Genomic DNA, 27545 nt, shown 5'->3' with positions numbered 1-27545 from the left:
TGATTCCTGCAACCTCCAGTTCCTTGATGACCTTCATCAGCACCTGAACCCTCACCAGGGCCCTGAAAGTGGTTTTACAGAACTCTGGTTTGGCAGCAGATCCTGTCTCCTAGGCTACACTGTGATCGGATTACTCGTAGGTGTAGGCAAAGATCGTGCTAACGGTTGGATTGTATAACCTTTTTAGTTAGCCATTTTGAATGTGATCCCATAGAAAAGCAGGGTAAAAATGTAATTAAATAAATGTCTGCTCTCTAGCCAGGGTGGGCTTGTGGGTTTATTTTTGTAGTTCAAACTTGCTTTGCTCTTGTGCCTGGGCAAAACGTGCTGCTGAATCAGGACTCTGGGGCTTCCTAGTTTCAAGCCAAGCATTTTGCATGCCACAAATAGGAGTTCTGCAGGCCAGGGATCAAACTACCTCCTCTGCTCTGCTTCAGAAATAACAATAGCAGGTTACTGGTGTTCTCCACAGAACGAATAAAGACCATGAGTAACATCTCAACGCTCTTATTCTTTCTGGTGGGAAAGATTACTCTGTTATTTTTTATCCTAGAGGCAGAAAGCACCAGCCCTTTGCAAAAGCATTATTAGTTTTGAAGCAGTTTGCTATCTGTTTCATTGAAAGAGTCCCTCGGCTAGATAAGAGAAATTGGCAGTAGACAAACCCCTTGTATGAATTCGCAAATCCCTGGGGTGTAAAAAGGCAACGAACATGTTACTAATATTGCAGCCTGCACCTAGTAGAAATAGCAAATGGAAAACACAACTTTAAAAAAAAAAGCAAATGCTGTTGTTTATTAAGCATCAAAGGCAGTGTATAAACACAGACACTTCTGTAGTACTAAAGAACTCCCAGTTTGTGTGCTGATGTGGTATGAGGTGAGCTTACCATCATCACATCTCCAAGAAAAACACACGGCATGTGAAGGAATGAAAGCATTATTAAAGTCTAGGACCAGCAACCACACAGCATGTCGAATGGCCAGACATTTGGAATGGCTTGCAACATTTCCCTCAAATAACAGAAGCACCCAAAGAAGGGTGCAAGCTCATATTCCGTTTCCACAGCAGCTGTAAATGTACAGATGCTTTGACGTATCCGAAGCATGTATTCAAGCCAAAGCACTGAAGGCCTAAGTGTCTCAGGTGCCCATTAGGAATCTGGCTGCTCCCTGGCTTGGGCTGCAAATGGACTTCCAAGACCAAAGGGTGCCATTGTCGACCTCCAGCTTCTTAAAGCTTAAACTGACTGTTGACTTTTTTGTGGGCTTCCACTTGTGTACCCCAGCATATTGTCATGTTCTGTGGTGCTTTGCAAGCTGGTATGACCTTTCCTGGACACTTAAGTTCTAGCATGGCACGTCTTAGGGCCCAGCTACTAAAAGCACAAACTGTACATTGAAAATGGGAAACCTCCATAGTAAGAGAAGTGTGACAGATGCATGGGAACCCAGCCAAGAGAGGCCAGGAGATTGTTGGGAGCAGGGATGACTCACCCCACCAGCAGAGCTCCTGCCTGTACCCAGAGAGGATGCTCCCTGTCATTACCCTCCTCTTCCCAGGCGGTCATGCCTGACTAGTACACAGCTGCTGTGCCACTGCCAGCTTCTGGCAAGCTGCAGAAGAAGACATGGTGACAGGTCCCAAGTATCTGGAAGGAAGGAAGAGGAAGCACCAGAGGCAAAGGGAAGCGAGAGAAGGGAGGCAGAGTGAGCTGGCAGGGCTCTCAAGAATGACGGAAGGGACTTGGGGGAGAGGAGGGGGGTCGTACTTACCTGAGTCTCCCTGGCAGGCCCCACCCTTAATAGAGAGCCCAAAGGAAGAAGACACTGGGAGTGCAGCATCCCTACCCGCATCGGGAAGCCTCCAAGAGTGGTGGAGTCTGCCTGGAGGGAACGCCGGGGAGAACCACGTGAGACGAACCCCCTGGGAACAGAGGCCTTTGGCTGAGGGGGTGGGGTGGCCCAAGAGTAACCTTGTGGGGGCGCCTACGTTAAGAGCATTACAACGGGGCGAGTGGGAGTGAGCGGGGAAAGAACCCGAGAAGTAATGGGGGCCAAATGATTCCTGCCACCACTCTCATTTCCTGAACAAAAGGCTTGCCATTGTTGCTGAACACCCACTTGGAGAGGGGATGACCCTAGTCGAATGATGTTGAGCTCTACTTCCTGTCAGGTAGTTGACACCCCAACTGTCCAAACTTCAATAAGAAGCATAATGGACTTGAAGCGCAAACAATATTTTTCATTCTTGTCGTGAGCTCAACTGCAGTTGTAAGAATACCTAGACCAGGGTTGGTCAAGCTGAGGCTTTCCAGGTTTTCTTGGACTACAACACCACCTTCCAGCCGCACTTTACTGCAGAGGCTCTGCTTGGCCTCCAGTGGACTAGACCCCTTTCACAGTTGCCCTTTGACTGTTTTACTTGGGCACTCTTTGGGAGTCTTGGATTTCCAGTCTCCTTTCATAGGTATTTCCAGCGACATGTCAAAACCAGTTACTTGTCAATAGATTAATACCTTGATCCTAAATACATGACATCATTGGCATTTCATTGATTTCAGTGGAACTTAACTTCCATGCAGTGTGTTCAGGATCTGTGTGAGTTCAAATTCAAGCTGTCCAATTAACCTGGTTTTCCCATCGCAGCCTTTTGAACAGCTTCTTCTGTCATCTCTACCATTATGGATGTTGTTGTCTTCTAGACTGTCACTGTAGTTTGTCACTTGATAGCTCCTGGTTAAGCTCCACTCCCGAAGTGTTGCGACTTCTCTACCATATTCGTGCCTTCGTGAGCTGATGCATTATTTTTGACTGTCGCTAAACAATCTTTCCCACCTGCAGGTAATGTTCATGTGTACAGCAATGGCAGGATGCGATATACCTACCACCAGAGGCAAGACAGGCGAGAACATCAGGGTGATGTAAGTTGCAAGAAAAAGGAAGAGAAAGTGAAATATTTCAAAACCTGTAGATCCCTCTCTGTAAAACAATGTTTTGTGGTAGTCTATTCTAACTAGCCTAGAAGTGCAGCAGAGCACTGGATTTTGCCTTTAAATCCGTGACTTTTGGGAATGCCACTTCTGTCCTTGAGACGGAAACTGCTGGATAGAGAATGAGTGAGCAACTGTCTTATTCATGTTGAAGGACTGATATTATTGTATCCGTCAGATCAACTGAGTGCCATTTAAATACATTTTAAAAATAGCCTCTGTTTTGTTTCTAACCCTGACTCTTGGACTTGAATTCCTGGCACACTGAGTGCCTGTCAGCTGTGTAGCAGAAACTGCTTCCAGCTCCTACTTCCTTCTCTCCTTTATCGAATTAGCCAAAAAGTGATGCTTTCAGGCACAACCTTGCCAGCTTGACACATCAGGGGAATTGGAAGCTGTGGGAATCTTTAAGCAGTGCCATACAATTGGCCAGTATCTTTTGAACACAAGCTTTCTGGCCGATTGTAATCCATTGATCTGCTCGCCGCCTTTCTAGTGCACTGTCTGCTTTTAAATGCACTTCAGCAACAAAGCTTACTGGGCACAAAATCTAAAAGACACTTTTAGGGTACCAAGAGAAACCACCAGCCATTGAGGCTTCTTGATCTACTTCCCATCCTGAGCTCTCCTTAATTCAGAGCTAGTGGGTTGCACCAGAGTACTGTGCTGCACCTAGCATGTTGTGTCCATACAAATAGTGTTATGATTTGTCCACCCCACAGTGGTACAGACCTCTGACTTCGAAGCCCATCTTATTCCATTAAATTATCGGGCAAGGCAGCCTCATCCTTTACCCTGCTTTACCCCTTTCCTGCATCCTTGATGCTCCCAATGTTGGCTCCCTCATCAAGACTGCTGTGGTTTCTTAAAATACTGTTCTATATATTGTATTTTTGCCCTGTTCATTCAGCAAGTAACTCAGGGTAGCATGTGGGACTCTCCTCTCTGCCTCCATTTTATCCCCACAAGAGAAACCACCACAACAAGCCAGTGTGGTAGGCTAGGCTGAGAGGTGGTGACTGGACACCCATGTTGCTTCCTGGCTGACTGGGGATTTGCATCTTGGGCTGTGTCTGCCACATTAACCACTACACCACACTGCCTCTATGCTCATGGGTGCTGCAGGGGAAAATATGCCTCCCCTTGGACACAAAAATGGGCCCACCAACTTGATTCATGTGCAGTGGCAGTTGTTTATATCACATGTGCATGGGAAACCACACAATCCGAAGTGAACCTAGCAATGAGTGACTGTCAGCAGCAGGGAAATGGTCAAGGGCACTAAAATGGGGAAGGGGTATCACCAAGGTTCAATGGAGCAGGATTTGGACTACAGCCTTTTGGGACTGACCTACATTGTGGCCCTGATTTTTAAAAAAGTTGCTTTTTTTATGCACAGTGGGATTTTTCTCCCGTTTCCCAAAGCAATTGCCTGTATCGCTGGGGAGCTGCTTCTACACTGCCTGATCACAGACGGGACAGCCGAGTACCCCCGGCAGCCTTTCTAGGCTCTTACCTCTGTTGTTGCACTCAAAAGGGGCCCAAAATAACAAAAATAAACGTATTCCATCGAATGTTGCTTTAAAAATCCCTGAAATGTAATGCATGTAACTGAAATGTATCCCTGAAATGTAATGGAATGTCACATCGAAGTACAGTGTTGCAAATGATTGCGTCTGACTAGCACTAGATTAGGTTGCAGTTGACGGACCACAAGTCTGATCCCACAAGAAGAATGAAAGTAGAGGCATGTCAGTCGCAAATGAATAGAAATGAAGCTGCCGGTCTAGAGCTCCCTCTGGATTAAATTTGAATTTACAAGTCACAGATGTGCTTGTGCACAACCACCTAATTCACAATGGCTGAATGTGTTTCAACCTGCTGTTATGTTTCTTTTCTTCATTTTCTGGGCAAAATGTCTTTAATGTTTTCAGGCACATGAGAACTAGTACAGCAATAGGAGATAGGAGACTGAGCTGTGAAGCTGGAACTCCTTTGTCCAGTTCTTGTCTCTGCTATGAGATCTCTAGAAGCATTAGGCAAGCCACTGCTCTCATGGCCTCGGACCTCCATCTCCGATGTCGGAATGGTGGCCAGCATGGCGCGCAGTATAACGCCAGCATTTCCGACAGTGGTTTCCAGTGGAAGTGCTCCTTTAGGTAGTTGCGTAACTGTGCTTTTGCCTGCTCAGCAGCCGTGGTGCGTCAGAAATGCTGGCATTACCCTGTGCATCTTGTTGCAAATCTTCAGCCCTCCAGGTGCTGTTGTACTACAACTCCCATCATCCCCAGCCATAGTGGCCAGTAGTCAGGATCATGGGAGTTGTAGTACCACATCTGCAGGAGGACTGAAGTTGTGCAGTCCTGAGATAATGTATGCAGAACATTATAACTGCTGTATATTTGCAGCTGTACAAAAGCGACGTCTTTTTATTATTGCCGTGGTCTGACTTGTTTAGTTTGAAGTTTGTCCTTTCTTTGGCGGCCCCAACGTGGCTTGAGCAGAGGGGTTGTGGGGGACCGAATACAAGCCTGTGGATTCAAATGCACTGACGCCCTTCCCTTCTTCCTCCCCAGGGTGGCCTTGGGCTGTTTGTCCAGCTGATGCCTATCCTCATCCTCATCATTGTATCTGCTCTCAGCCAGATGATGGTCTCCAGTCCACCTTACAGTCTGAGCCACAGACCGTTAGTTTCCGTTTATTTTTTTATTTGTTTATGTATGCATTTAGAACTGAGACATTTGCTCAGTTTTGTTTTAGCGTGTTTTGTGGGGAAATCCACAAGTTATTTTTAATCTCGTTTACGCATTAAAGCAGTCATTTGAAGTTTGTTTTTGGAGCAGTGCAATGCATATCCATTGCCACTATATCACATTCTATCTTCCATTTTATCTGTCTATTATCTTTGTGCACTGCCTCAAACTTCCACCTCTGGGCGGTTTACAGCAAAATAAAACAAAACAGAAATTAAAACCTTAAAACTATTTCAAACCACAAGGCTAGTTAAAAAGCTTGGCTGAATAAACGTGCCTTTAAAGACTTTTTAAAAGTTATCAGAGAAGGGGAGGCTCTTGTTTCAGCAGGGAGCACATTCCAAAGTCTTGAGGCGGCAGCAACGGAGAAGGCCCATCCCTGTGTAGCCACCAGCTGAGCTGGTGGCAACTGCAGATGGACCTTTCCAGATGAACTCAATGGGCGTTGGAGCTCATAGTGAAGAAGACGTTCTCTTAAATACCCTGGGCCTAAAGTTGTTTAGGGCTTTATAGATTATAACCCACCTTGTGGTAGCAAGCACGAATTGTCTCCTTTGCTAAGCAGGGTCCACCCTGGTTTGCATTTGAATGGGAGATATGTGTGAGGACTGGACCCCCAACCCTTAGGGGATGGGGCCGCTTTGGGAAGAGCACCTGCATGCTTGCATGCAGAAGGTTCCAAGTTCCCTCCCTGGCAGCATCTCCAAGATAGGACTGAGAGAGACTCCTGCCTGCAACCTTGGAGATGCTGCTGACAGTTTGTGCAGACAATACTGAGCTAGATGGACCAGTGGTCTGAATATAAGGCAGTTTCCTACATTCTACCTTGTATTTCCCCCTCTCAGAAACCTATTGGTAGCCAGTGCAGTTCTTTTAATATAGGAGTATTATAGTCTCTTCAAGATGATCTGGAGACCAACCAGGGTGCCCACATTCTGTACCAACTGCAGTTTCCAGACTATGTACAAAGGCAGCCTCACGTAGAGCGCATTGTAGCAGTCAAGTCTGGAGGTTATTTATTTATTTTATTTAATACATTTGTATTAATAGGTTAGGGTCTTATTTAGGTCCAGCACAGCACCTGTCCAGTGTCTGTTGCTGGTTTCTACCCAGCGTTTCTTTTTAGATTGTTAGCCCTTTGGAGACGGAGAACCATCTTATTATATATATCTAAGGCGTACCGGGTGCTAATCCCATGTGTGGCAGCTTTTGCGAGAGTTCACGAGCAAGCTGCCAGCAGGGTAAGAGGAAGCGCTGCTGGCGGCGGTCAGGATTGTGGGCAAGGCGGGAAACAAAGCGGTGGGGGGAGGAGAAAATGGCAGCGGCAGGTGGTGAAAGAAAGCAGCGGCGGGCAAGCGGGCAGGGAGAACTAGAGGCGTAGATGCTCTGCGCCCGGCCCAGCTAGTTTTTATTATTTTTTCTGTGTAAACCACTTTGAAAACTCTTTTGTTAATTACAGGGTTGTTAAATTAATTACAGGGTTGTGGGAAATCCTACAAGAAAATTATATGAAGCACTTTGAATATGCAAAAGCGCTATATAAATGTATACTTACTGTATTTACCTGAATCCAAGACTAGGTTTTCTTTTTTATATTATAAATCAGGAGGCCGTCTTAAATTCAGAGTCCTGTTCCTTTCAAGTAAATGCACGTATAAGCTGTATTTAATCTTTACTTTTAAAGGGGGTTGCCTTAAATTCAAAGTTGTCTTTGATTCGGGTAAATACGTCAGGGAAGTATGCCATTGCACAAATAATAATTTTTGCTCTTGTTTATATCAAATTGCACACATTGAAACCGATGCTGTTTTGCTCTCCATTTCTTGTACCAGGAAATCTTCCATATGGAATGTGTCTGGCCTTTCTTTTCTTTTTTTAATAAATATTGAAAGGATCTTGACAGTGGGTTCTCTGGGATCAAACTGTTTGCACAGGTCAGGTTAATCAACCATAAAATTATTTCCCCATCTTTGTGAGGATGTGAAGAGAACTCTGCTTCTCCTGCTTCCCCTCAGGCTTTCCCCTGTAGGATTGAAGTGAGATGCTTGACTTCTGCAAGCTGTCTGTCAGAACTGTAAAAAAGAAAAAGCCCGGAGCTCTGCAATGCTTGACTTTTTCACTGCCATGTGAAAGGTTGCAGGTGGCTGTAGCATGGCCAAGATGATAAACTCAGCTCTTAGAGTGGGGAGGAGAATTGTGCAATGGTCAGTCTTACTGCTGGTTAAAGAGCAGGGCTGACAAAGGGTTCAGACAGTAGGAGATATCTGGAAAAGTACTAGATATATTGCAAGGACAATATTTTCACATATTTAGTCCATGGACCACTTAGGAACATAGGAAGAACACGGGAAGCTGCCTTATACCCATTCAGTCCACTGGTCTATCCAGCTCAGTATCGTCCCAAGTCTGTGTGCCCACTCTCCTAGAGAGCCCCATGATTTTCCTCAAGGGAAAAGAAGGTCCCTTTTATATTTCTGAAATGGCTTGGCCTAGAGTTCTGAAAATTGGCATAGATGTAGGGCAGTTTAGGGTTACTCTGTGTACTGACTTTGAAGCAGATCAGGTGATCCATTGATTTTTTAAAAAAACTTTTTGAATTCTAAAAAATACTTCCAAAAAGTCCGATAAATCCCTTGTTTCATGGCAGAAAACTGCAAAAACTTATGGAACTGACGTTTATCTGAAGAAACAAATAACTTTTTTTTTAGCACACATGCACTATACTGAAGTTGGTTTGTGATCCAAAAGGTCTGCATGAGAACTGTGAAGCAAGGGGTGTGAGTTGTGGTTTTAATTCTCCCCCTTTACGAATGCACTATATGTCCAAGTTGGTTTTGTGTTTGAACTGTGGAGCAAAGAACATGCTTTGCGTCCTAATTAGTTTGTGAATGGTCAAGAAGCTATGTGAATCCATTGGAGCTTGCATTAGTGGAGGCGTTGGGTGCGGGCAAATGCACTCTGGCCCAGATCTGTAGGTTTGTGGTGAATGATCAAGTAGATCCTTTAATGTATGGATCCTTTGGGGGTTGTGTAGTCCTCCCCCGCCCCAGATGCACTCTGGCCCAGACCTGTGGGTTTGTGGTGAAATGGGTATAAATACAGAGAAGATGCTTATTTTGCAGGGAGGACCCCGTAAGCTTATTAGGACTAGGTTCCAAAATTACCCAGCTGCACCTCTGGACCTCATCCCACTTCTGCAGCCTGTCTGTGTAGTAGTTTTGTGTCGGAGGTTGGTAGTGGGCAACTTTGGGGTTGTATTTTAGCCCATCATGGCTGTCATCTGCCCCACCTCCAGTTACCAATCCCTTTTCTTCTTTCCGCCACATATATTTCTTGAAATGACAAGAAGGGAAGGAAACTGAGGACCTGAGCCCACAAATTGGAGAATGCATCCTTGGTTCCTTTTCTGGTGCATTTGGGTCTTTTTCTTCCCTTTTGCCTTCCATGAAGAAAAGGAGGACTCAAAAAAGAGGGTGCAATTGTGGATGGAGAGGGGAGCAGTGGTTGGGCTTGCACTTGGGGAAACTGTGGTGGCCTTCAAGCCTTTCCCTGCCAGCTCAAGTCTCTGCCACTCATTGGGTGTGTGACATCTGCATTCTCTCTTCTTTTGAATGTTGTGGCGCATTTTAGGCAGCTGCAGAGCTTATCTGTGATGTCAGATGTTTGAGAAATGCTGAGTAGGCGAAAATCACACACTGCTGAGTGGCTGGCCAGATGTGAGCATCCCAGATGTGGCGTCATTTCAAGTAACTCAGGTTCTGTAATGTCTAAGTGAAACCTGCCTCCACCCACATTGAGCAGGAGGGTGGAGGAAACCCAGGGATGTGTTGGGTTTCTTGGAGGATCTTGGCCTGGGAAGAGGAGGCACACTCAGTAATGGGGTTTCTGCTTCTTAAATTAGGCAGAAGCGCCAAACATCAGGAAGGTAACTAGACTTAGATTTGAGCACCTCTTTTTAAAAATGAAGGTGTTGTGTGCATATATGAAGCTGCTTTACACCAAGTCAGACCATTGGCCCCTCTAGCCCACTAGTGTGTCTGCTGGGCATCAGCTCTCCAAGGCCTTTCCCAGCCTTGCCCACTGCAGTAATTTAATTGGAGAGGCCAAGGACTGAACTTGGGACTCTGTACACGCAAAACGCTGACCTATAGCCCCTCCTTATGAGCTGTTCATGACCTGGATCGGAGTAGTAAGTAATAACTTCTTATGATCCATGACCAGTCAACATACACGCTCAAATATAAAAGGGCATAAAACAAAACAATCAAAACAGTAAAACTTGATAACACCACATCAGGTTAGGCAAAAATCTCAGTTACAACCAAGTTGTTCCCTTCTCAGTTCCTGGATAGGAGTATTTTACATGCATTTGTGGTGAAGGTGTTTGATGCAAAGGAAGTGGGAGTCATTTTATGGAATGGGAAATCTACATCCTGCTCCAAGTCACTAAAAATGTTTAGGTTTATGCTTAATGCTGTAGATAAATCGTCGGGTGGGAGGCGGGAATGGAATATAGTGCGCAAATGCAGATTTTGGTTTTTAAATTTTTTAAAAACTGAGTTTGGTGTTTCATATGTTGGGATTCAGATTTCAAATTTTAAGTTGCATACTTTGCTTTCAAGATTGGCTGACATGATTCAAGGGAAGGGAATGCTATTCCGCCAGCTGTGTTAAGCAAATCTGTCTCAATGGCAGTCTATCTGTTCGATTTTGAATTCGGACTGCAAGTTAGTTCAGACAACAAAAGCACTTTCTAAATTATGGCTTGCCTCCGTTTGCAGCTCAAAGGTCCCAGATTGATCATTGTTGCTGGACCTATTTAGGATGTGTGATGATGGTGCACTTGTGGGAAGGAAATGGCAATAGAGTATTCTGGGAATATATTGTTGGATCTCTTTAGGCTCTTGATATATCCCCATTCTTATCAGACTGTACATCCTCCCCACATAGAGAGATGACTGGGAAGCCAAATGCATCAGTTCCACCGTTGGCTCATCACAAGCACATTAGCTGCATCAGCCAAGTGGCAAGCATCTTGGCATAAATCCCATCCACTGCCTGTGCAACAGAATATAATCCCATAAATGCATTCTGCTAGTATTTAATCATCAAAGCTGTTGTGGTGACGAGTGACAAATATCCAGTAGCAGCCAGCAGGGGGCAATGCTGATTCACCACCTGCTGCTTTACAGCCGAGCAGGCTGTTTGGGAAAATCTGCGTTCACCAGCTGCCTTGGCCAAAGGGATGCATATTGCTGCCAAACAGGCAGGAGCTAGCAGCCATCTACGTAGGCACTTCCAAGTGATGAATCTCACCCTTGCTTTAAATAGTCACCTGTGCAAACAAACTCCTCTGAGGAAGCAGAGCACTCTAGCATGTGAGATCTGTCCCCTCTGAATATTTACCATCTCCCAGTATTCTGGGTGCGGGTCAGATTGCTTTTGACATTGTAGCACATAACTGCCTAGGTTGAAGTCATAGTGCTTTCCACCCGGGTGTGTAATCAGTTGGGAGTTTGTGGCTTGCTACAGGTGGGATGTCATCCTTCTTCTGCCTGGAATGCCAGTTCCTGTAAACTTCCCTGTGAATCTCTCGCATTGCAGATGTTGTGCAGATGTTTGTAATAGTCAAATGTCTTTGGACATGGATTGTGAATGCCTCATTTCTTCTTTGGCATCAGAGGAAATGGCAACAGCCTGTTTGGGACAGTGGCACCTCTGCTAGGTTTAGGTGCTCTGTCCAATTTGGGGCAGTCGTCTGGGATTCCATTGTTCAAGCTAGGCAAGTCTGCCTGATCAGGGGCTGCATGGGGGACCTTATCTTGTGGATTTTTCTGAGCCTCTAGAAGGAAGAGAGGAATTGGAGGAAAGCAAAGGACATGCACACAGAGAAGCAGTGGTCGGTGGAGGTGGGGTTTAGGGGTAGGAAAAGCCAGTAGCATGTACCTGTCGTGTGAAGGTACATCGGCCCTGTAACATCGCATGCACGCAAGCTGTGCAACTTACACAAACTGCGTAAATGCAAAAATGAATTATCCATGAGTAAGCCCACTGGAAATAATGGGCTTATTCTTGTGTAGCATGATGTGCACAATTTTCACAGTGATGCAGTTTGCGTCAGTTGTGCAACTTGTCTGCATGCAGGCAGCATTATTTTGAGCTGACATACCCTTGAGTGGTATCTCAGCCAATGGAACAGTGAAGAGTGTCCTCCGTGGGCACAAGAAACCATTCCCCATCACCCCAGGCACCCCTGGGGTCAAACTGGCCTGAAGTGTGTGTTTGCATTTTAAAAGGCATCCTGAAATGCCAAAATACTCAGGAAGCTGATGGCTGGAAAGAATCGGTTATGGTCGCAGCTGTGCACAAAACCACTGTCTCCAGTGTTAGTTTCCTGCTATCTGTCCAGAAGAGAAAAATGATTACTTTGCATTCGTAAAGATGTAGGGCATAAACTTGGGGACAGCAGTAAAGCAACTTCTGGCTACAGAGAGTGACTGGCTTCTTCTTTTGCATCATCTAATTTCTCCAAGACTTGTACAAAATAGTCTCCAGTGCATCAAACTATAAGTGTGTGTGTGTGTGTGTTTGATTTCTATACCGCCCTTCCAAAAATGGCTCAGGGTGGCTTACACAGAGAAATAATAAATAAATAAGATGGATAAGATGGATCCCTGTCCCTAAAGGGCTCACAATCTAAAAATAAACATAAGGTAGACATCAGCAACAGTCGCTGGAGGTACTTTCCTGGGGGTGGATAGGGCAGTGTATGAATGGATAGTGTCCTAAGTTCCACTTAGGAAACAATGCATAAGCATAGTTTTGAAGAACAATAGTCTCATAATACCATGCTAGTAAATGTAGCTAGAGATTACATCTTTCTTCATTTTGAAAAATTGACCAGAGGAGAATATTTTCAAAATATTGTCTTCTGGAAGCAAAGAGACCCTGTTGGCTGCATATGTTGTTCTGGCCTCCTGTTGCTCAGAGGAGGAGGAGGTTACTCTTTTTTCTTTCCAGAGCAATGTCTGGATATCCAGCTCATTTCTAGCTCCTGCAAGCTGTTGCTTTTGGGATTTGCTGCCATAAGAAGAGGCCAGGCAGGCACCCGGGTTCCTCCAGCTGTCAGCCATATTCAGTTAATCTGGCTTGATGGCTACATGTCTTTTGAACCCATATTGTGAGTTAATTCAGAGAGCAAAGATGCTTCCAAAATGCTAGCTTGCCTTGTACTTTCAGCCCAAAGGCCCCACATTGGTGATTGCCACTGAACATCTTTAGGATAATAGAAAATGGGTTGGAATGAAATGAAATGAAATGAAATGGCAAAAAAGGCTCCAGGAATATTCTGTTCCAAATCACATATGCTAGTCACTATTCAGACAGCTGCTGTTCTTTAAAATATTCCTTTGTAGCAGCAAGAATATTGCTGAACAGCTTTGATGTCCTTCTTTTGGGCATGTCCCCTCATGTGTATTCTGTCCAGGCTGAATATCTCTTCTCTTTACCAGAAAGTGGATAGAAATCAAATATCCTTACCATTGTATAGGTCTCCTGCTCATAGTCTATGATAGGTCTGTGTGAACTTTGACCCATCAAGCTGAACACAGCCCACTAGCCATGTACTGCCTCCCTGTCCCTTCCTCCCACCCACCCCATTTTGGCTTGCTGGGTCACCCATTTTGCCAGGACTGGTCTACAGTTCATCAGCTCTGAATTCAAGCTGCTCTGGTTGTTCGGGTGATGTTGATCTTTTTCTTTTTTGCCTTTCTCCTTGACCAGGTCAGTCGGCCATATACACAAGAGAGCAACGGAACACTTGAAAGTAGCTTACTATGTAGCGGATAATTTTGCAGAAGAATATACTGGCACAAACCTGAAAAACGTGGAGAGGAGTGTGGAAGACGATTACATTGCAAACCTCAGAAATAACTGTTGGAAGGAAAAACAACAGAGTGAGTGGGCCAGCATTTAAAAAAAACCAAATGTAGAGTCATACAATCTAAGCGTCAAAAGGGACCTTAGCGATTGTCTAGTCCAGTCCTCTACTTGGTTCAGGAAGCTGCTTGGGTGTCCTTGATAGATGGCTGTCCAGCTTTCTGTTTGAAAACATCCAGTGAAAGAGAGCCCACCAGTTTCCACATGTTCTCGATAACCATGGGCAGGCTTTATTTCAGGCTTTCTCTGTTCTGATAACATGCAGGTCAGACTACAGCATTGTGGGGCTGCCGTTAGAGATGGTTTGGAAACTGCAGTGAGTCCAGACCCCGAATCCAGCCAGGGAACGCACATGCCTTCAACTGCATTATTTCTCGGACTCTTTCTGGGCACAATTCAAAGTGCAAGTGCTTGCCTTTAACGGCCTGCGTGGCTTGGGATCAGGATACCTGAAGGGGCACCTTCTCCAGTATGAGCCCCCTTGTGCACTGAGAACATGTTTGGGGGTCTTTCTTTGGGTACCGCCACCATCTGAGGTCATGATTGAGAAGAGGGCCTCGGTGTCTACTTAAGGAATTCTCTCTGCAGGGAGACAGACCTGCCTGGAGAGTGTGCTGGTATCTTTTCAGTGCCAGGCATAGACCTTATTTCCCAGGCTTTTAACATTCCGAGGGCGGGGGGGTGAGGGGAGATATATTTTTCAGGTAGTATCTGGGGGGGCCAGAGGTGTATTTTCTGTAATTAAGTTGGTGCCATCTATCTCTACTTCTTACAGCTTGGAAATAAGTTTCTGGTATTTCTGTGGGAAAACATTTTACAGTACAGGTGGCCCTTGTTATCCACGAACTTCGTATCTGTGATTTCGCATATGCTTGATTGGATCTTAGAGGCCCAGTTACATTATCCGGAGGTAGAAAAATAGGCAAAACTCACCTATCCATGGTTTTGAGTAGCCGGAAATGACCCGGAAATTACTTCAGATCTCATTTCTGGCCATCATTTTCTGGCAGAAAGCCATTCTTTACTTCTTCTTTTTTTAAAGAGGTTGTTGGCGAATAGTCAACTGTTTCTGGGGTTTTGGGGGAGTATTGCTGGAGACCTGGAGAATAAGGTGTATGTCCTTTTCTTCTCTTATTTCTGCCCCTCTTGCTTTTTTGGCCCATCTTGTTTTGTTTTGTTTAAGAACCTAACACCCCAATTCCCATTGGTTTTGTTATTCACAGTTTCCGTATTTGCATCTATAGGCAAGAACAGAACCCCACAAATAACGAGGGCCACCTGTACCTTAACTAAAGTTTGGTAGGGCCATCAAGAGATAAAATTACTCTGGGGGCTGGATCTGGCTCACTGGCAGGCAACTGTCTACTCCTGTTAGAGAAAGCTGTCTCTCTGAATTGGCTTATCCGCCACAAGGGCTTTTAGAGCTTTGATAATGCAAACTATGCCCTACAAAGGTGTTGGAAGGTTGTTGTCAACATACCAGTTTCAGGCAATGTGTAGTCTTTGCAAGTCTGATTCAGTCAAGGACCTTGTTCAGTGCAGTCAGCTGCTACAGCTGAATGCTTAACTTGCTTTAGATGGAATTGGATCATCATGGCCAATGGCCAGTATAATAGTTACAGAAATCGTCCTAAAGGACTCAGATCTCTCTCTCTCTCTCTCTCTCTCTCTCTCTCTCTCTCTCTCTCTCTCTCTCTCTCTCTCTCTCTCTCTCTCTGTGAGTATACAACAGGGAACCTTTCTGATGTGCCCTCAGTGGGGACCAAGCTGTCCACCCCAGTCTAACCTACTTCAGAAATTGTTTCTAAGATAAACTATAATTGCAATGTTTGAGGCGGTGTTTAGCAGTTGATAAATATTTTTGTTGACTCTGTTGTAGCTCCAATGACACATGACACAAAGGGAGAGGTTACAGGGTTGTCCTATTTCTTGAAGGAGCTAGGAAGCATATCCTCTCTCCATTCAACTGCATGGAAAGTTTCTAGCAATGAGGCTTGTAGAGGCCTAAATGAATAATGGAACTATGCAAGCATTCTCGACTATTGCATCAATGATTTGACTCCCCCACCCCCCTTTATTTATTTCTTTTTTCAGAGGAAGGATTACTGTACCGGGCGCGTTACTTTGGAGATTCAGATCTATATCAGAGAGCACAGAAGATGGGCACGCCAAGCTGCAGCAGACTATCTGAGGTTCAGGCCTCCATGCATGGATAGCTGTGGCAGAAGCCACCTGTAGAGGTCTAAGTAAGTGATGTTTCCCTCCCTCCCCGCCCAACATCCTGAGACACAGACCATGGATACTTGTTCTTAGACATAGTCCCCTACTTGAGATGTAGCTTCCTCCCCATCTAAACACATCCCTTCATCCAAAACGTTTAGTGAAGGGACATTTGGGACATTTGGTTTCATGTATACTTTTGCCCATTCAGCATCCTTTCAGTTCCTCTGACACAGCATTGCTTGTGTAGATGCCTTTGGGAACGAAACAAAAAATCACTGGGCTGGCTTGGCACATGTTTCTTTGGGTTTGTCCTTTCGTGTTCTGTCACAGATATTTATTCTGCTGAGGACGTCTGAATGGCTGTGGCTTCCGAGGTTACCACTAGCCAAATGGGCAGTCACTTTCACACCCATCTCTTCTTGCAGCATCTGAAGGGGAGCTTGTGCAGGCTATAGATGCAGCCTGTGTGTGTGACAAGAAGCACCGTTCAGTTGATGGTGCTTCAGTCACATCGGAAGGTGCCCTGAGCAACTGGCCTCTTTGCCCAGATGGGATGAGTCAGTTTAGGGTGCCTGCCACCTCTGAAACTGAGAATGTGTTATGGTAGCATCACAGAATTTGAAGAACTAGTAGGTGAAAATGAATGGTTCCTTTTAAAGAACCTTCTTTGGTCCTCTGTTTCCCCCAAAGCCTTATTTGCTGTAGGAGTTTCCGAAAGGCTAGGGCCAGCCGCTATTCACTTCAGTTTGTAGAGATCTGCCCAGCATCCCTCTACACCAGGGCTGCTCAGCTGCAGCCCTCCTGCAGGTGTTAGCTTACAACTCCCATAATCCCTGGCTATGGGCCACTATGGTTGCGGATTGTGGGATTTGTAGTCCAAAAACAGCTGGAGAGCCTAAGTTGAGCAGCCCTGCTCTGCACGGCAGTCACAACTGTTCTGGTCATCAGTATTTTAGTCCTGGCTGTGTGGGGTTGTCACATGTCCGTTCCTTCCTGTTTAAACAGGAACATTCGTAGTGCTCCAGTTTTCCCCCCTTCGCTGAAAACTGAGCATGACACTCTACCCAAGGACAAGTTTACAGCTGTATTGTGTTATAAGGAAGTGTCACTACAAAGTGATAATGGCCTGCAATTCTTCCATGGTCACTTTAAAAAATAAATAAATGCACGTATGTATTGTGAAACAGAGTGGTGAACCCCCCCCCCCCCCCAACATGGTGGATGTTTTCCACTGAAAAGTGCCTTCTCTGAGCTATCTGTAATTCAGGTATAAATGCAGGTCATTTATAAATACTTATTGGCACATGTAAATGGTAGTGTTCTGGTCACTTGCAATGCAACTAGGTTTTATTTAACTATTTATTTATTTTATCTCTGGCCCTGTGTTTGGATTTGGTCCCACTCCCTGGCTTATCGCCTCATCTGCTATGTGTGAGAACTAGGCCAGAGTTCTCTTCATTTTTGCCATGTGATTGCAAACTGCAAAAGAGGCAGGTTTTTAAAGGCATGCTGAAAGCAACCAAGACCATGTGGGCTGCTGCTTCACACAAACAGCAGTAGTACATTGAGTAGCCCCCTTGTAGTTGCAAGGAATTGCAAGGACTTACCTCCTCATGATGAGCTTTCCCTGTAGATAATGAAGTTTGACTAGGCTCATAAAGGCAATTGAGATTATACAAAACCAGTGCAAGGCTCAAGGAAGAGCAGAGCTGTGTAAAAATAAATTTTAAAAATAAGCAGAGTCGCTCTCTTACTTGCCCATTTACCTCTGGTTCCAAGGTCAAATTGCATGTTAGGTGGAAAATCTATGGTGGGCTTTTGAATGTGTTTTGTGTTGCTACTTAAAAGCAGCTGCAAGGAGGGGATACATTTAACCCTTTCTCATCATGCCATTTCTCTAATCAAAGTGGCCCAACCCTTGAAGCTGCTGTTATAAGAGTCTACCTAGAAGAAACGTGCAACATAGGTCCAAGCTAAGAGTAGTTTGGAAAGAAATTTCATGCAAAGAGATGGTGCAGGGAGAATTACACTCCCTCCCCTGATCTCGCTGCTCCCATCCAGTCTGGGGCATCCTACGGCTGCTTTATAAGTTTTAAAATGAGGAGATCCGGGCACAGCTCTCCCATGTGACGTGGCATTTGGCCCTCACTGAAGTGGTGAGACTTTGAAGTGACTGTACCACTTCAGATTTCTGATGGAGGTTCACATGACTGAATGCTTCTCTATGCAGAAAAATCCCTCCATGTGGAAACCTTGCATGCTGAGGAGTAGGCTAGGCTAGGGCCGAAGTTGCAATGCTGTGGCCCAGGCCCAGACATAAGTTCGCCTTTTGGTGAGAACTAGACCTTGGTCAGATTTTGCAAAGGGCGGGGACTTGAACAGGATGTATTGAAGCCACACCCATTTTCCTTGGCTTCCACAAGTGTGATTGTAGCCACAATGGTCATTTCCAAACCTATTTCACACACACCCTCCCCATTCCTGCCCCAAACCCTTCTGTATTTTGAGCCATTCCTTTAGAGATTTGGCTGTGTGAATACATAAACATCTGAAGGAGACCTTGGAGTTTGTTTGCAGGTGGGATTATCTAGACTTGCATTTGTCCACTGGCTGCACTCTGAGAGTTGACAGGAGTTGGCTTCATCGGTTATGTTGGCTCCTTAGATTTCTCTTTCTCCCAGAGCAGCCATATTATTTCAATAACTCCTCCTCCTGGGATGTGCTGAGACCTGCATTTATTGGTTTACCTCATTCTGTTGTTGGGAATTTCTCTGCTTATTGGTTGTTTAATATAACTTTAAATGTGCAGATTCGCATTTCCAGTTACCCTAGGCAAATGAATACATTGACAAGTAACTATTGGGGCTGGGATAGGCTGTAGAGCATAATCCCCAGGGTTTCTGTTATCCTTCTAAGACACTGGAGACTGATACTGTTATTGCTTTTATTCTCAGACTCTTCAAATGCCTGAAGACTTTGGGGGAAGTGCACTGAGCCAAGGAGACAGACTTTCTATTTAAAGAATCAGACCTTAAATTAAAATGGAATTGGAGAATTAGCAACGCACAACTACCCTCTCCTCTCTCTCTCTGTCTCTGTCCAGCGTTAGACTTGGACATCTCTTAGAACACTATAAAAGACCACTTGTCTCTCTCCTTTCCCCACCCACCCCCCCCCCGCTCCTCCACTGTCAACTGCCATGCCTCTTTCAGGATCCAGAAATCCTGAGAGTAAGTGTTGAGTTTTGGGTTTGGGTGTTTCTTTTAATTTTATTTTAAGCCTGCAGAAAACCAGAGAGCAGAAGGAAGGAGCCTCCTGCCATTGCACTGGTCACTTCAAAGAGAGAGAGAGAGAAATTGGATGATCTGTAGGAGTAAAAAAGAAAGGAATCAGTTTTTAAAATCAAGAGAAATTATTTAGAATTAACTTATATCTGTAAATATGTTGTACTTCTAAACTATGCAGGGATAGAATTAAATTATTTCATTCTTTTGCCGAACTTCATAACCCAGAATGTGTGGATTTTAGCCTCTTCTCCCCCGTGTCCCCTGGTCCAGCCTTCAAAACCCTTTCCTACACAAGGCACCTATGTCTGATAATACAAAAACATGTATTTTTTAATGGCTTGGTTTTTCTGGAGAAAAATGTGTGGAACTGGCCCTGCAATTGCTACCCTCTTTTTATAAAAGAATAACTTAAAAATCTGTGAGAACATTTTCTGCACACCAATTTTGACCCTGTTTTGGATTTGTGGACTGAATTGGTGGCATCAACAGAGCCTCACCCAGCAAGGAGAGAGAATTGTCCTAGGTGGCCTTGAGCTCATCAGGGATTGCTTGTGTGTTTGTGTGGAACGACTTATTTATTTTTATGTTTTGCAGATTCTGTGTGCTCTGCCTTGCAATCAGTGTTTGTTCTGGTACCCAGAGCTTTCTGCAAGCGACAACCTTTTGGTCATCTCCCCCACCCCCACCCCCACCCACCCCAGGCTGATTTCCTCCATCTTGTAGTAGTGCAAAGCTGCCTTGTCTTGGCAAACTGCTACTGCTGATTTCATTCCGGGAATCTAGTGTCAGTCAATATGGCCCACCTAGTTGTGTTGCTGCTGCTATATATCCTCCATGTATTTCCATGGTGCTTGGGTAGCCCTCCCCTTGCAGTGAGGGGAAGAGCGGACAGCAGCAGCAGTGATGATTGGCTTGTGCCATCTGTCAGGAGCCTCAAGAGAACAAGAGACTTTTCGTCAGAAGAAGTATTGCTGCCATCTCCATGGCTTGAGCAGGTGGAAAGAGGGAGATAGTAATATTCCAGTTACCTGGCTGGATTGTCTCGTCTCTTTTTCGTTAGAATAATATGTGGATTTGAACCCATTTTCTTAGGAAGGCCTGTCCTGCTTTTTAGAAGCCAATACAATGCTATCAAAGGAACCTACAAATGAAGTACATCTGGCAGTCGGGCCATGAGCCAGAATAACAGGTTAATTCTCATGGTACTGATAAATGTCTTGTCCTGACTGAGTGTTGAATGGCAGTTGTGAGAGATTCAGCGTGTGCTCCCTCACCTTCCAACAGCTTCCCCATGCCAATGGAGGAAACCCATCTGTGCATGCATTCTCTTGCTTGCATGGATCTGCTCCTGCCGTTGAAGTACATAGAGGTTCTGGATTAGGGCACATGTTTTCTCTTAACAGAACACTAAGCTGTGTTGAATAAGCTGAAGTAGCATTGGTCACACCAACTGGATTCTTCTCTACTTTGCTGTTCATCCAACGATACTTTCTATATAAACAGTTTACCAACTTTGTTACTTGATCAAAATAACACAAGCTGCCAGATGGTAGTTTAGGAGTTATAGGTAAGCTTCTTTTTCATATTGCTCCTTTGGAATCAACAAACTGGATATCTGTTGAACACAAGTCACTGAGCCTGCCCTTTAAGCAGTCTTATTAAGTGTCATAAATTTACTCATGTTGAAGGACAAATTCACTCAGTGCATCCTGACAGCCACAAGAAGTGCTCCCCGCCCTGCGTTGTCTTGTGATGGCAGATGTAGCCGCAACATTGTCTGAAACCTCCGTCCTGTTAACTAGCCTGCAACAATCCTGTGAATTCCAACTCTTGTCTCTGGAAGGCCACCGTTCAAGAGTTTGGCGTGAAGTTGCCGCAGTCTCAAAGAGTTGTGTTGGCGGTCCCAGTGCCTACCTGTCCAGACCTTTTGATTTCTCAAGTAGATAGCCATGGATGGAATGAGCGATGTGCAATAAAAAGTGTAGAGCTGAGAGAGATTTGCTGTATTTCTTAATTTAGAATTAATTATACAATTGTACATCTATAAATAAAGGTTTATAACATGAAAAGTTCCTGCCAGCATTTGTGTCGAGATGCTCAGATCATACAAGCACAAAGCGTAGCCATTTTATTGGAAGGCTGTGCAGTGGTGCCATCGGACTGACAGACCCTCGTGGGGCTGGGGACAAATGCCCTCACAGTGAACTGTACTGAACTGATGCTTGTTTTTCCTGCCAAACATATTGCTGCCTTCTAAGATTGGCAAAACCCAGTTGTTAGCGACAGTGGGGATTAAGTGTGCTGCTGGTACAAACAGCATAAGCCATCGAGTTTTCTAGTCCTGTGTATAAAAAGCTACCGTCCGCTGAAAATCTAGGTTGGTCAGACTGTCTAATGAAGGGCAGATTTTCTGCCCCAACAACTTTCAACCAATGCAGTCTCCTCACATTCTTTCATAGTCCAGTGTGACTATGAAAATCAAACCCACCTCAGGGCTTTGCAAATATGGGCTGGCTATAATTTTTGGAGGGGGGAAGAATGACACAGCATGTAGCTTTATTTAATGCCATGTCAGTGAATTGCTGATGGTCACTATTTTGGGGAAGAGCTGCCTACAGTACCAATACTGCAATGGAGCTGAAACCTGCCCAGTGCCCACGACTCCTGAACCTGGGTGCCTGGCTACCAGCAGCAGGGACCCCACTGTGGAGGTGCAGTGCAGAGAACACACAATACCCACATACATGGAGTCCATATGTATTCTGCCCATAACAGTTGTTTTTATAGTATTTCAGTATAAATAACATAAACACATTTGAAGAACAGCTGAGGCACTATTGTTATGGTTGATGTTACTGAGTCTTGTAATAGTCTTTCCCTACCTATGTTTCTATTTCCTCCTCTCTTTTGGCAAGAATGGTTTCTTTTCTGTCCACCAGCTGCATATTGCAGGATGGGTGGAAATGTGTATGGGTGGAAATTTGCAAATCATTTGGGAGGCACACAACTGAGATGGGGCAGGTAAGTTCGACAGAGGTCAGTGTGTTCTGCTCATAAGTAAACTTGCATAGGATTTTGTATCCGATGGTATATTTTTGATGAAAGAGCCTTCGGGGGCGGGGGGGGGGCGGGCGAGATGTAATAATCACCAAACTGACTAGACAGATGTCATTGTTGGTTTTGACCTTTTAGTACTGTCCACTTTTGTTAAGAATTCTGTGTGAGTTGGTTGTCTACATGTAGGAATTGTACCAGGACAGTTTCTGCCTTCCGGCTATAATTCTTCGCTAAACACGTCCAAAATAATGTCTTAAGAACTTGGTTTGCTTATAATAAACAACTCACATTCATCCCGAAATCTCAGGAAGACAAATTTGGCTTAGTAACATAGGAAGCTGCCACCTACTCAGTCAGACTGTTGGTCTTTCTAGCGCTTTTCTTCAGGCTAGGGTTCTTTCTCAGCCTTACCTGGAGGTGCTGGAGGCTGAACCTGGGACCTTCCGCATGCAAAGCAGATGTTCCACCATACTACCAAAGTATGGCTTTGGGAACTTTTTGCTGAAAAGCGGTATATAAATATTCATCATCATATTCATATGTCCACAGTGCTATAAGCAGTGCCTGTGCAGATAATATGATCAGCGATGGGCATCTGTCTGACCCATGAAGTGATGATATCTTGGTAAGATGTACTTGGTGAATCCCGCTTTATGGGTCTGTCACTGTGAAGATGCAATCCCATACAGATCTTGCGAGTGCTTGCTGTATCTGGGTTGGATGTGGACTGGCTCCTAAGTGACTTGCAAACTTTCTTGTGCATGCAATTTCTACCTACAGTATGCAGCTATATCCGGAAGTAACATATTTTAGTCCTACCTGAATCTGAGGACATCATGTACTGTTTACTCATCTCCTTCAAGCCATTAATAAAGATGTTTAAATACAAGGGATTTGATGGAGGGAGGAGAGTGTCTATTTCCCAGCTGCCTAAAGCTGAAACTGCAGACTGTTCGAGCAAGCTGTTAGTGAAAAACAAGAAGCAGATGGAATGTAAACAAAGTGGGTGTTCTTGGCTGCTGTCCATTAAATTAAGAAGCGGAAAGAGAATTGAAAACAGCAATTCTACCTACAGTTGTTAAAAGGGTAGCTGGTATTTAGATCTCCCTCCTCTCCACCCCCAAAGAATAAATGCTTCAAATTATTCTTTTGATGGGGCCAACTATGCTAGCAGGAAACCAAGCTTTCAAGCTGAAGAAGTTGCCACTTTCCTGCCAGGGCTTTTGCCTTTTAACAAGTCGATGGTGGGCTGATATTCACTTGGTAAAGTTCTCTCATCTTGGAAGTGCAGGGGTAAGAAAAGCCTACCTACTTGCTTTATGCCCAGGATGCTGGCATTTCCTGCGAACAACAGGAAGCCTCCTAGATAAATAAATGCGGCAACAATGCATCTATGTGCCTTGTTTCATGTGAAGTGTCTCAATTAGTAAGATAAAATGCAAGGTAATGTTTTTTTTAAGTCCAGATGTCGGCACTTCTAATTGAGGTTTTGGGAAACTTAAAGGATATTGTCATGTCATACAGATAGTTAAAGGGTTAGGGTTAGGGAGAGGAGAGCTGCCATACAAAGGGGTGGCTAAAGCCACATTCTCTGAAAGCCACATTCTGCTAACTTGGCTTTTAACGTGGGGATTCTCTCTATTTAGCAGAGGGAGAGTAACTGGCCCTATTCACCCCCAGCACAGTTCCTCCAGTGACTGTTGCTGGTGTTTATCTTGTGTTTCTTTTAGATTGTGAGCCCTTTGGGGACAGTGATCCATCTTATTTATGTATTTCTCTGTGTAAACCGTCCTGAGCCATAACTATTAGAACAATAACTTTCCATAGCAAAGTCCACAGCTATTAAAATACAACTCTTTCCAGAACGTTGAGGTCACCTTTACTTCCCTCTCCCCATCCTGAAATGTGGGTATACTTCATGAGTGGTCCTAGAGCAAGGTGGTGCTTTTGCACAAGTACAGTTCATTCCACTGAGGTTTGTGCAGGAGATCTTCCTGGTACTGGGCCACAGCTTAATTTGGGTGAGAGAATGCCATTTGGATCTTTCCTCAACCTTGGGCTAGTCCTGAAACTCTCTGTTTTGTTTGGAAGTATTGCCAGTAGCTCATCAGCCCAGGATCTCAGATCCTTATAGAATATGCTGTGGTGTGACAGCTGACACCAGTCAGGAAATAGCCTTGGGACCCATTCCTCAGTGTTCTTGGAGCTGGAAGGGTGGAGAAACAGACTTCTGACCTGCCTTTGTTATGAGAGGAAATGTAGTTACCTTGAAGTAAGATGCACTTCCTGTTGGCTGAAGCTCAGTTGAAGCTGTATTAAACAAGCAAAAGGAAGAAGTGGAGTGTTAGTGAATACTGGGACAGAGAGCAGCATTAAATAATCTAGTCCTGACCAATAAGCCCATTCTGGGTAAGGCACAAAACACAGACAATCCTCCTAAAGTTATGATGTGGAATATAAACAGAATGATAGAGCTCCATACAGACAGTTGTTGCTCTATTGGGTTCAATATATAAAATAGGTGAGGTGATCTTTTAGTGGATCATTTTTGTTGATCCACAACAAAATGTGCAAGTGTTTGAGTTACACGTGGTTCTTCAGTGCACATTTTCCATAAATATCTATCTTACAAGAAGCAAACGTTAGTCTAAGAAATCACCAAGCTCATAAGTTCTCAGTAGCATGTAACACAGGCTGAGCTTCATTCATGAAAAGTATGCTTGGGATTGCAGCTGATCAGTGCGTCCCTAAGCCTGGCAGTGTGTTTACTCTGGTGTAAATTCCACTTGCTAATCATATTTACTTCCCTGTTAGTATGCATCATATTAAGCTTTCACTAATGATTTCCTTGTTTGGCCAATCTTTCTCAATGAAGATTCTGGCTGTTTTTTGTTTTATGTGTTTTTTAACACAGACTTGCTGCTGTTCGCTGTCTTTGCTTTAATAGTCTATAATTACACACTTTGTAGTTTTTGAATAGATAAGCAGCATAATACTTTTTAAAATGTGTGCAGAATACACATTGCATAGTATCAGCCTTATCAATGCTCCCAAAGACTTGGGTGCAATTCAGATGTCACACTATTGTTCATCAATGATGTGGTGATTAGAAGCACCCAGCTGGGCTCACTTGTTCCTCTCTGTCCCTCCTCCCTTCACACACATGAATTGCCCCTTCCTTTCTTATTTAGCAATAACTATGGTTTACTGTGACCTCTGAACCCGTGTAACCTTAGTTACCGCTGACTATAGTTGACTCTCAAATCAGATCTTGAAACCAGGAACAGGGGGTTGTCTGTACACATGTACCAGGAACAGGGGGTTGTCTGTACACACAGGCCTATGGCCTGTGCCCATATGCACCTGCCAGGAACATAGAATCAGCCTGTTCTCACTTAGTGATGACTCAGAGATGGGGTTTTCTTGTCAATGGCTCTGCCATTGTGGACCACCCTCCCCAGAGAGATCCACCAGGCTGCATTCCTACATCATTTCAGAGAATGTGGCTCTCCTGTGAGGCTTTTGGTTAAATCTGTTTTAGTCTGCTGTTTGACTCTGGTTTGATTTTCATTATATTCTGTTGTTTCAGTGTCATTTTCTCAGGTAGTTTTTATGTCGCCATGTCTGTATTTTTTTCGCTTGTGAGCCATGTGGTGAGGCATTGCACCTAGAAGGTGAGATACTGTATTCATTTCTGGAATAAAATAATCAGATATTTTATTTAATTTTTACATTTATTATTATTATTATTATTATTCCTCTCTTCCTCCAAGGAGCCCAGAGCGGTGTACTACATACTTGAGTTTCTTCTCACAACAACCCTGTGAAGTAGGTTAGGCTGAGAGCGAAGTGACTGGCCCAGAGTCACCCAGCTAGTTTCATGGCTGAATGGGGATTTGAACTCGGGTCTCCCCGGTCCTAGTCCAGCACTCTAACCACTACACCACGCTGGCTCCTTGTATATGTAGAATAGACAATGAAGAATGCATGGAGGCAGGCAATTTGGACAACTTATGTCCCCACACAATTAAGGAACATAATTTTGGGGATAGGGAAATGTGTGCGTTTATGGCATGCTCATACTTTTATCACATGGAGAGCTGGCCAGCTGAATGGAGTGTGCCATCTCTATGCTGTCACTCTCATGTAATGTCATCCACGAAGAACACCTCTGAGGCTTGTTTTGTCACTGCTGAAGTAGCAGCCGGCATCGATGTTTTAAGGACTGAAAATGCCTCATTATATCTGTTGTGCATCAACTTGAGCACTTCGAGAGTCATGTCCCTTGTCTAGCTTCTAAAGTTGGGGGCCGGCTCCTAGATCCAAAGAACATTTGTCAAGGCCTCTGTTAGCCTTTTTATTCCTGTGGGTGCAGAAAAGGAGGAGGCTGAGAGAAAATGTAGTGCAGAATGGGCTAAGCGGAGAGTTGGGGTTTCCTTGTGCCAAGTTTGTTTCTGTTGACTTGCTAGCTTTGCAGGTTAACTCTTCCCATCCGGAGGAGAGAAGTGAGCCAAAGTTAGAGCGGGCAGCAGCGAAGCTTTGTGCGAGCAGCTGCAAGGAGCCCCTCTCCCTCTAGGGCCTTGAGTGAGCAGGAATTTATTTGGCAGTGCTTGGCTTTTCTCACTGGAGAGGAGCTGAATCTGCTGACTCTGTACTTTCTCTCTCTCTCTCTGGCCTGTTTCTGCAGCTGCACCTCAGCTTGCATTGTTGGGTTTTCTGAGCCCTCCCACTTCCTACGATTCCCTCCCCCAGCCCTGATCTTCTCCATGTGGGACATGAGCTACGTGCCCTCTCTGAAATCCTGCAATGGTCTCCTCCCCCTCCCCTCCTCCTCCGCTCCAGCTGTTCTCTCCCCCACCCCACCCTGCCATAAACTCTAAGCCCCTGCAGTCTTAGGGAAGCACTAGGGCTGTGCTTGCTGTTGCTGATACCAGTGGCTTGACGGGTAGTTGCATATTGTGTTTTAGCATGTGGGAAATCCTTCTCCGATACCATCTGGGCTCCTTTGCCTTTTTCGGGTGCAGTTTTGGCAAGCAAAGGCTGTTTTTCTTTTTTCCTCCCCCCCCCCATCCAAAAGAGATCAGCTTGGTGGGAAATGAGGCAGTATTATTTGCTCATATTGTTTGCAAACTGAGTACACACTGCATTAAGTAATAAAGTGTTGACAGGCTTAAAGGGTTGGGTTTTTTTTTTAATGCTTATGGTAAATTTGCTAGTTTAGTTTATCGTCTCGAGCACAGGTTGACATGGACATTGATTAGAGATAAGGGAAACCAATCCACCACAAGAGTCTCT

General features: G+C 44.7%; 1 protein-coding gene across 3 annotated transcripts in view; it reads left to right on the top strand.

The window, feature by feature from the left end:
- The window catches only part of DNAJB12 (DnaJ heat shock protein family (Hsp40) member B12), a 45666-nt gene extending 24404 nt beyond the window's left edge, over positions 1-21262 (top strand). For all 3 annotated transcript variants that reach the window (XM_053310998.1, XM_053310999.1, XM_053311000.1), the window contains exons 5-9: positions 2844-2923; positions 5569-5678; positions 13528-13700; positions 15778-15929; positions 18861-21262. In XM_053310998.1, coding sequence (XP_053166973.1) covers positions 2844-2923; positions 5569-5678; positions 13528-13700; positions 15778-15899 — 485 coding nt within the window. In that variant the 3' untranslated portion in view covers positions 15900-15929; positions 18861-21262. The remainder of the gene's footprint in view (positions 1-2843; positions 2924-5568; positions 5679-13527; positions 13701-15777; positions 15930-18860) is intronic.
- Positions 21263-27545: the final 6283 nt, after the last annotated feature.

Source organism: Hemicordylus capensis, chromosome 3 (assembly GCF_027244095.1).
Source record: "Hemicordylus capensis ecotype Gifberg chromosome 3, rHemCap1.1.pri, whole genome shotgun sequence".
In the NCBI taxonomy this organism is placed as follows: domain Eukaryota; kingdom Metazoa; phylum Chordata; class Lepidosauria; order Squamata; family Cordylidae; genus Hemicordylus; species Hemicordylus capensis.
This window is presented reverse-complemented; position numbering and strand designations above follow the sequence as displayed.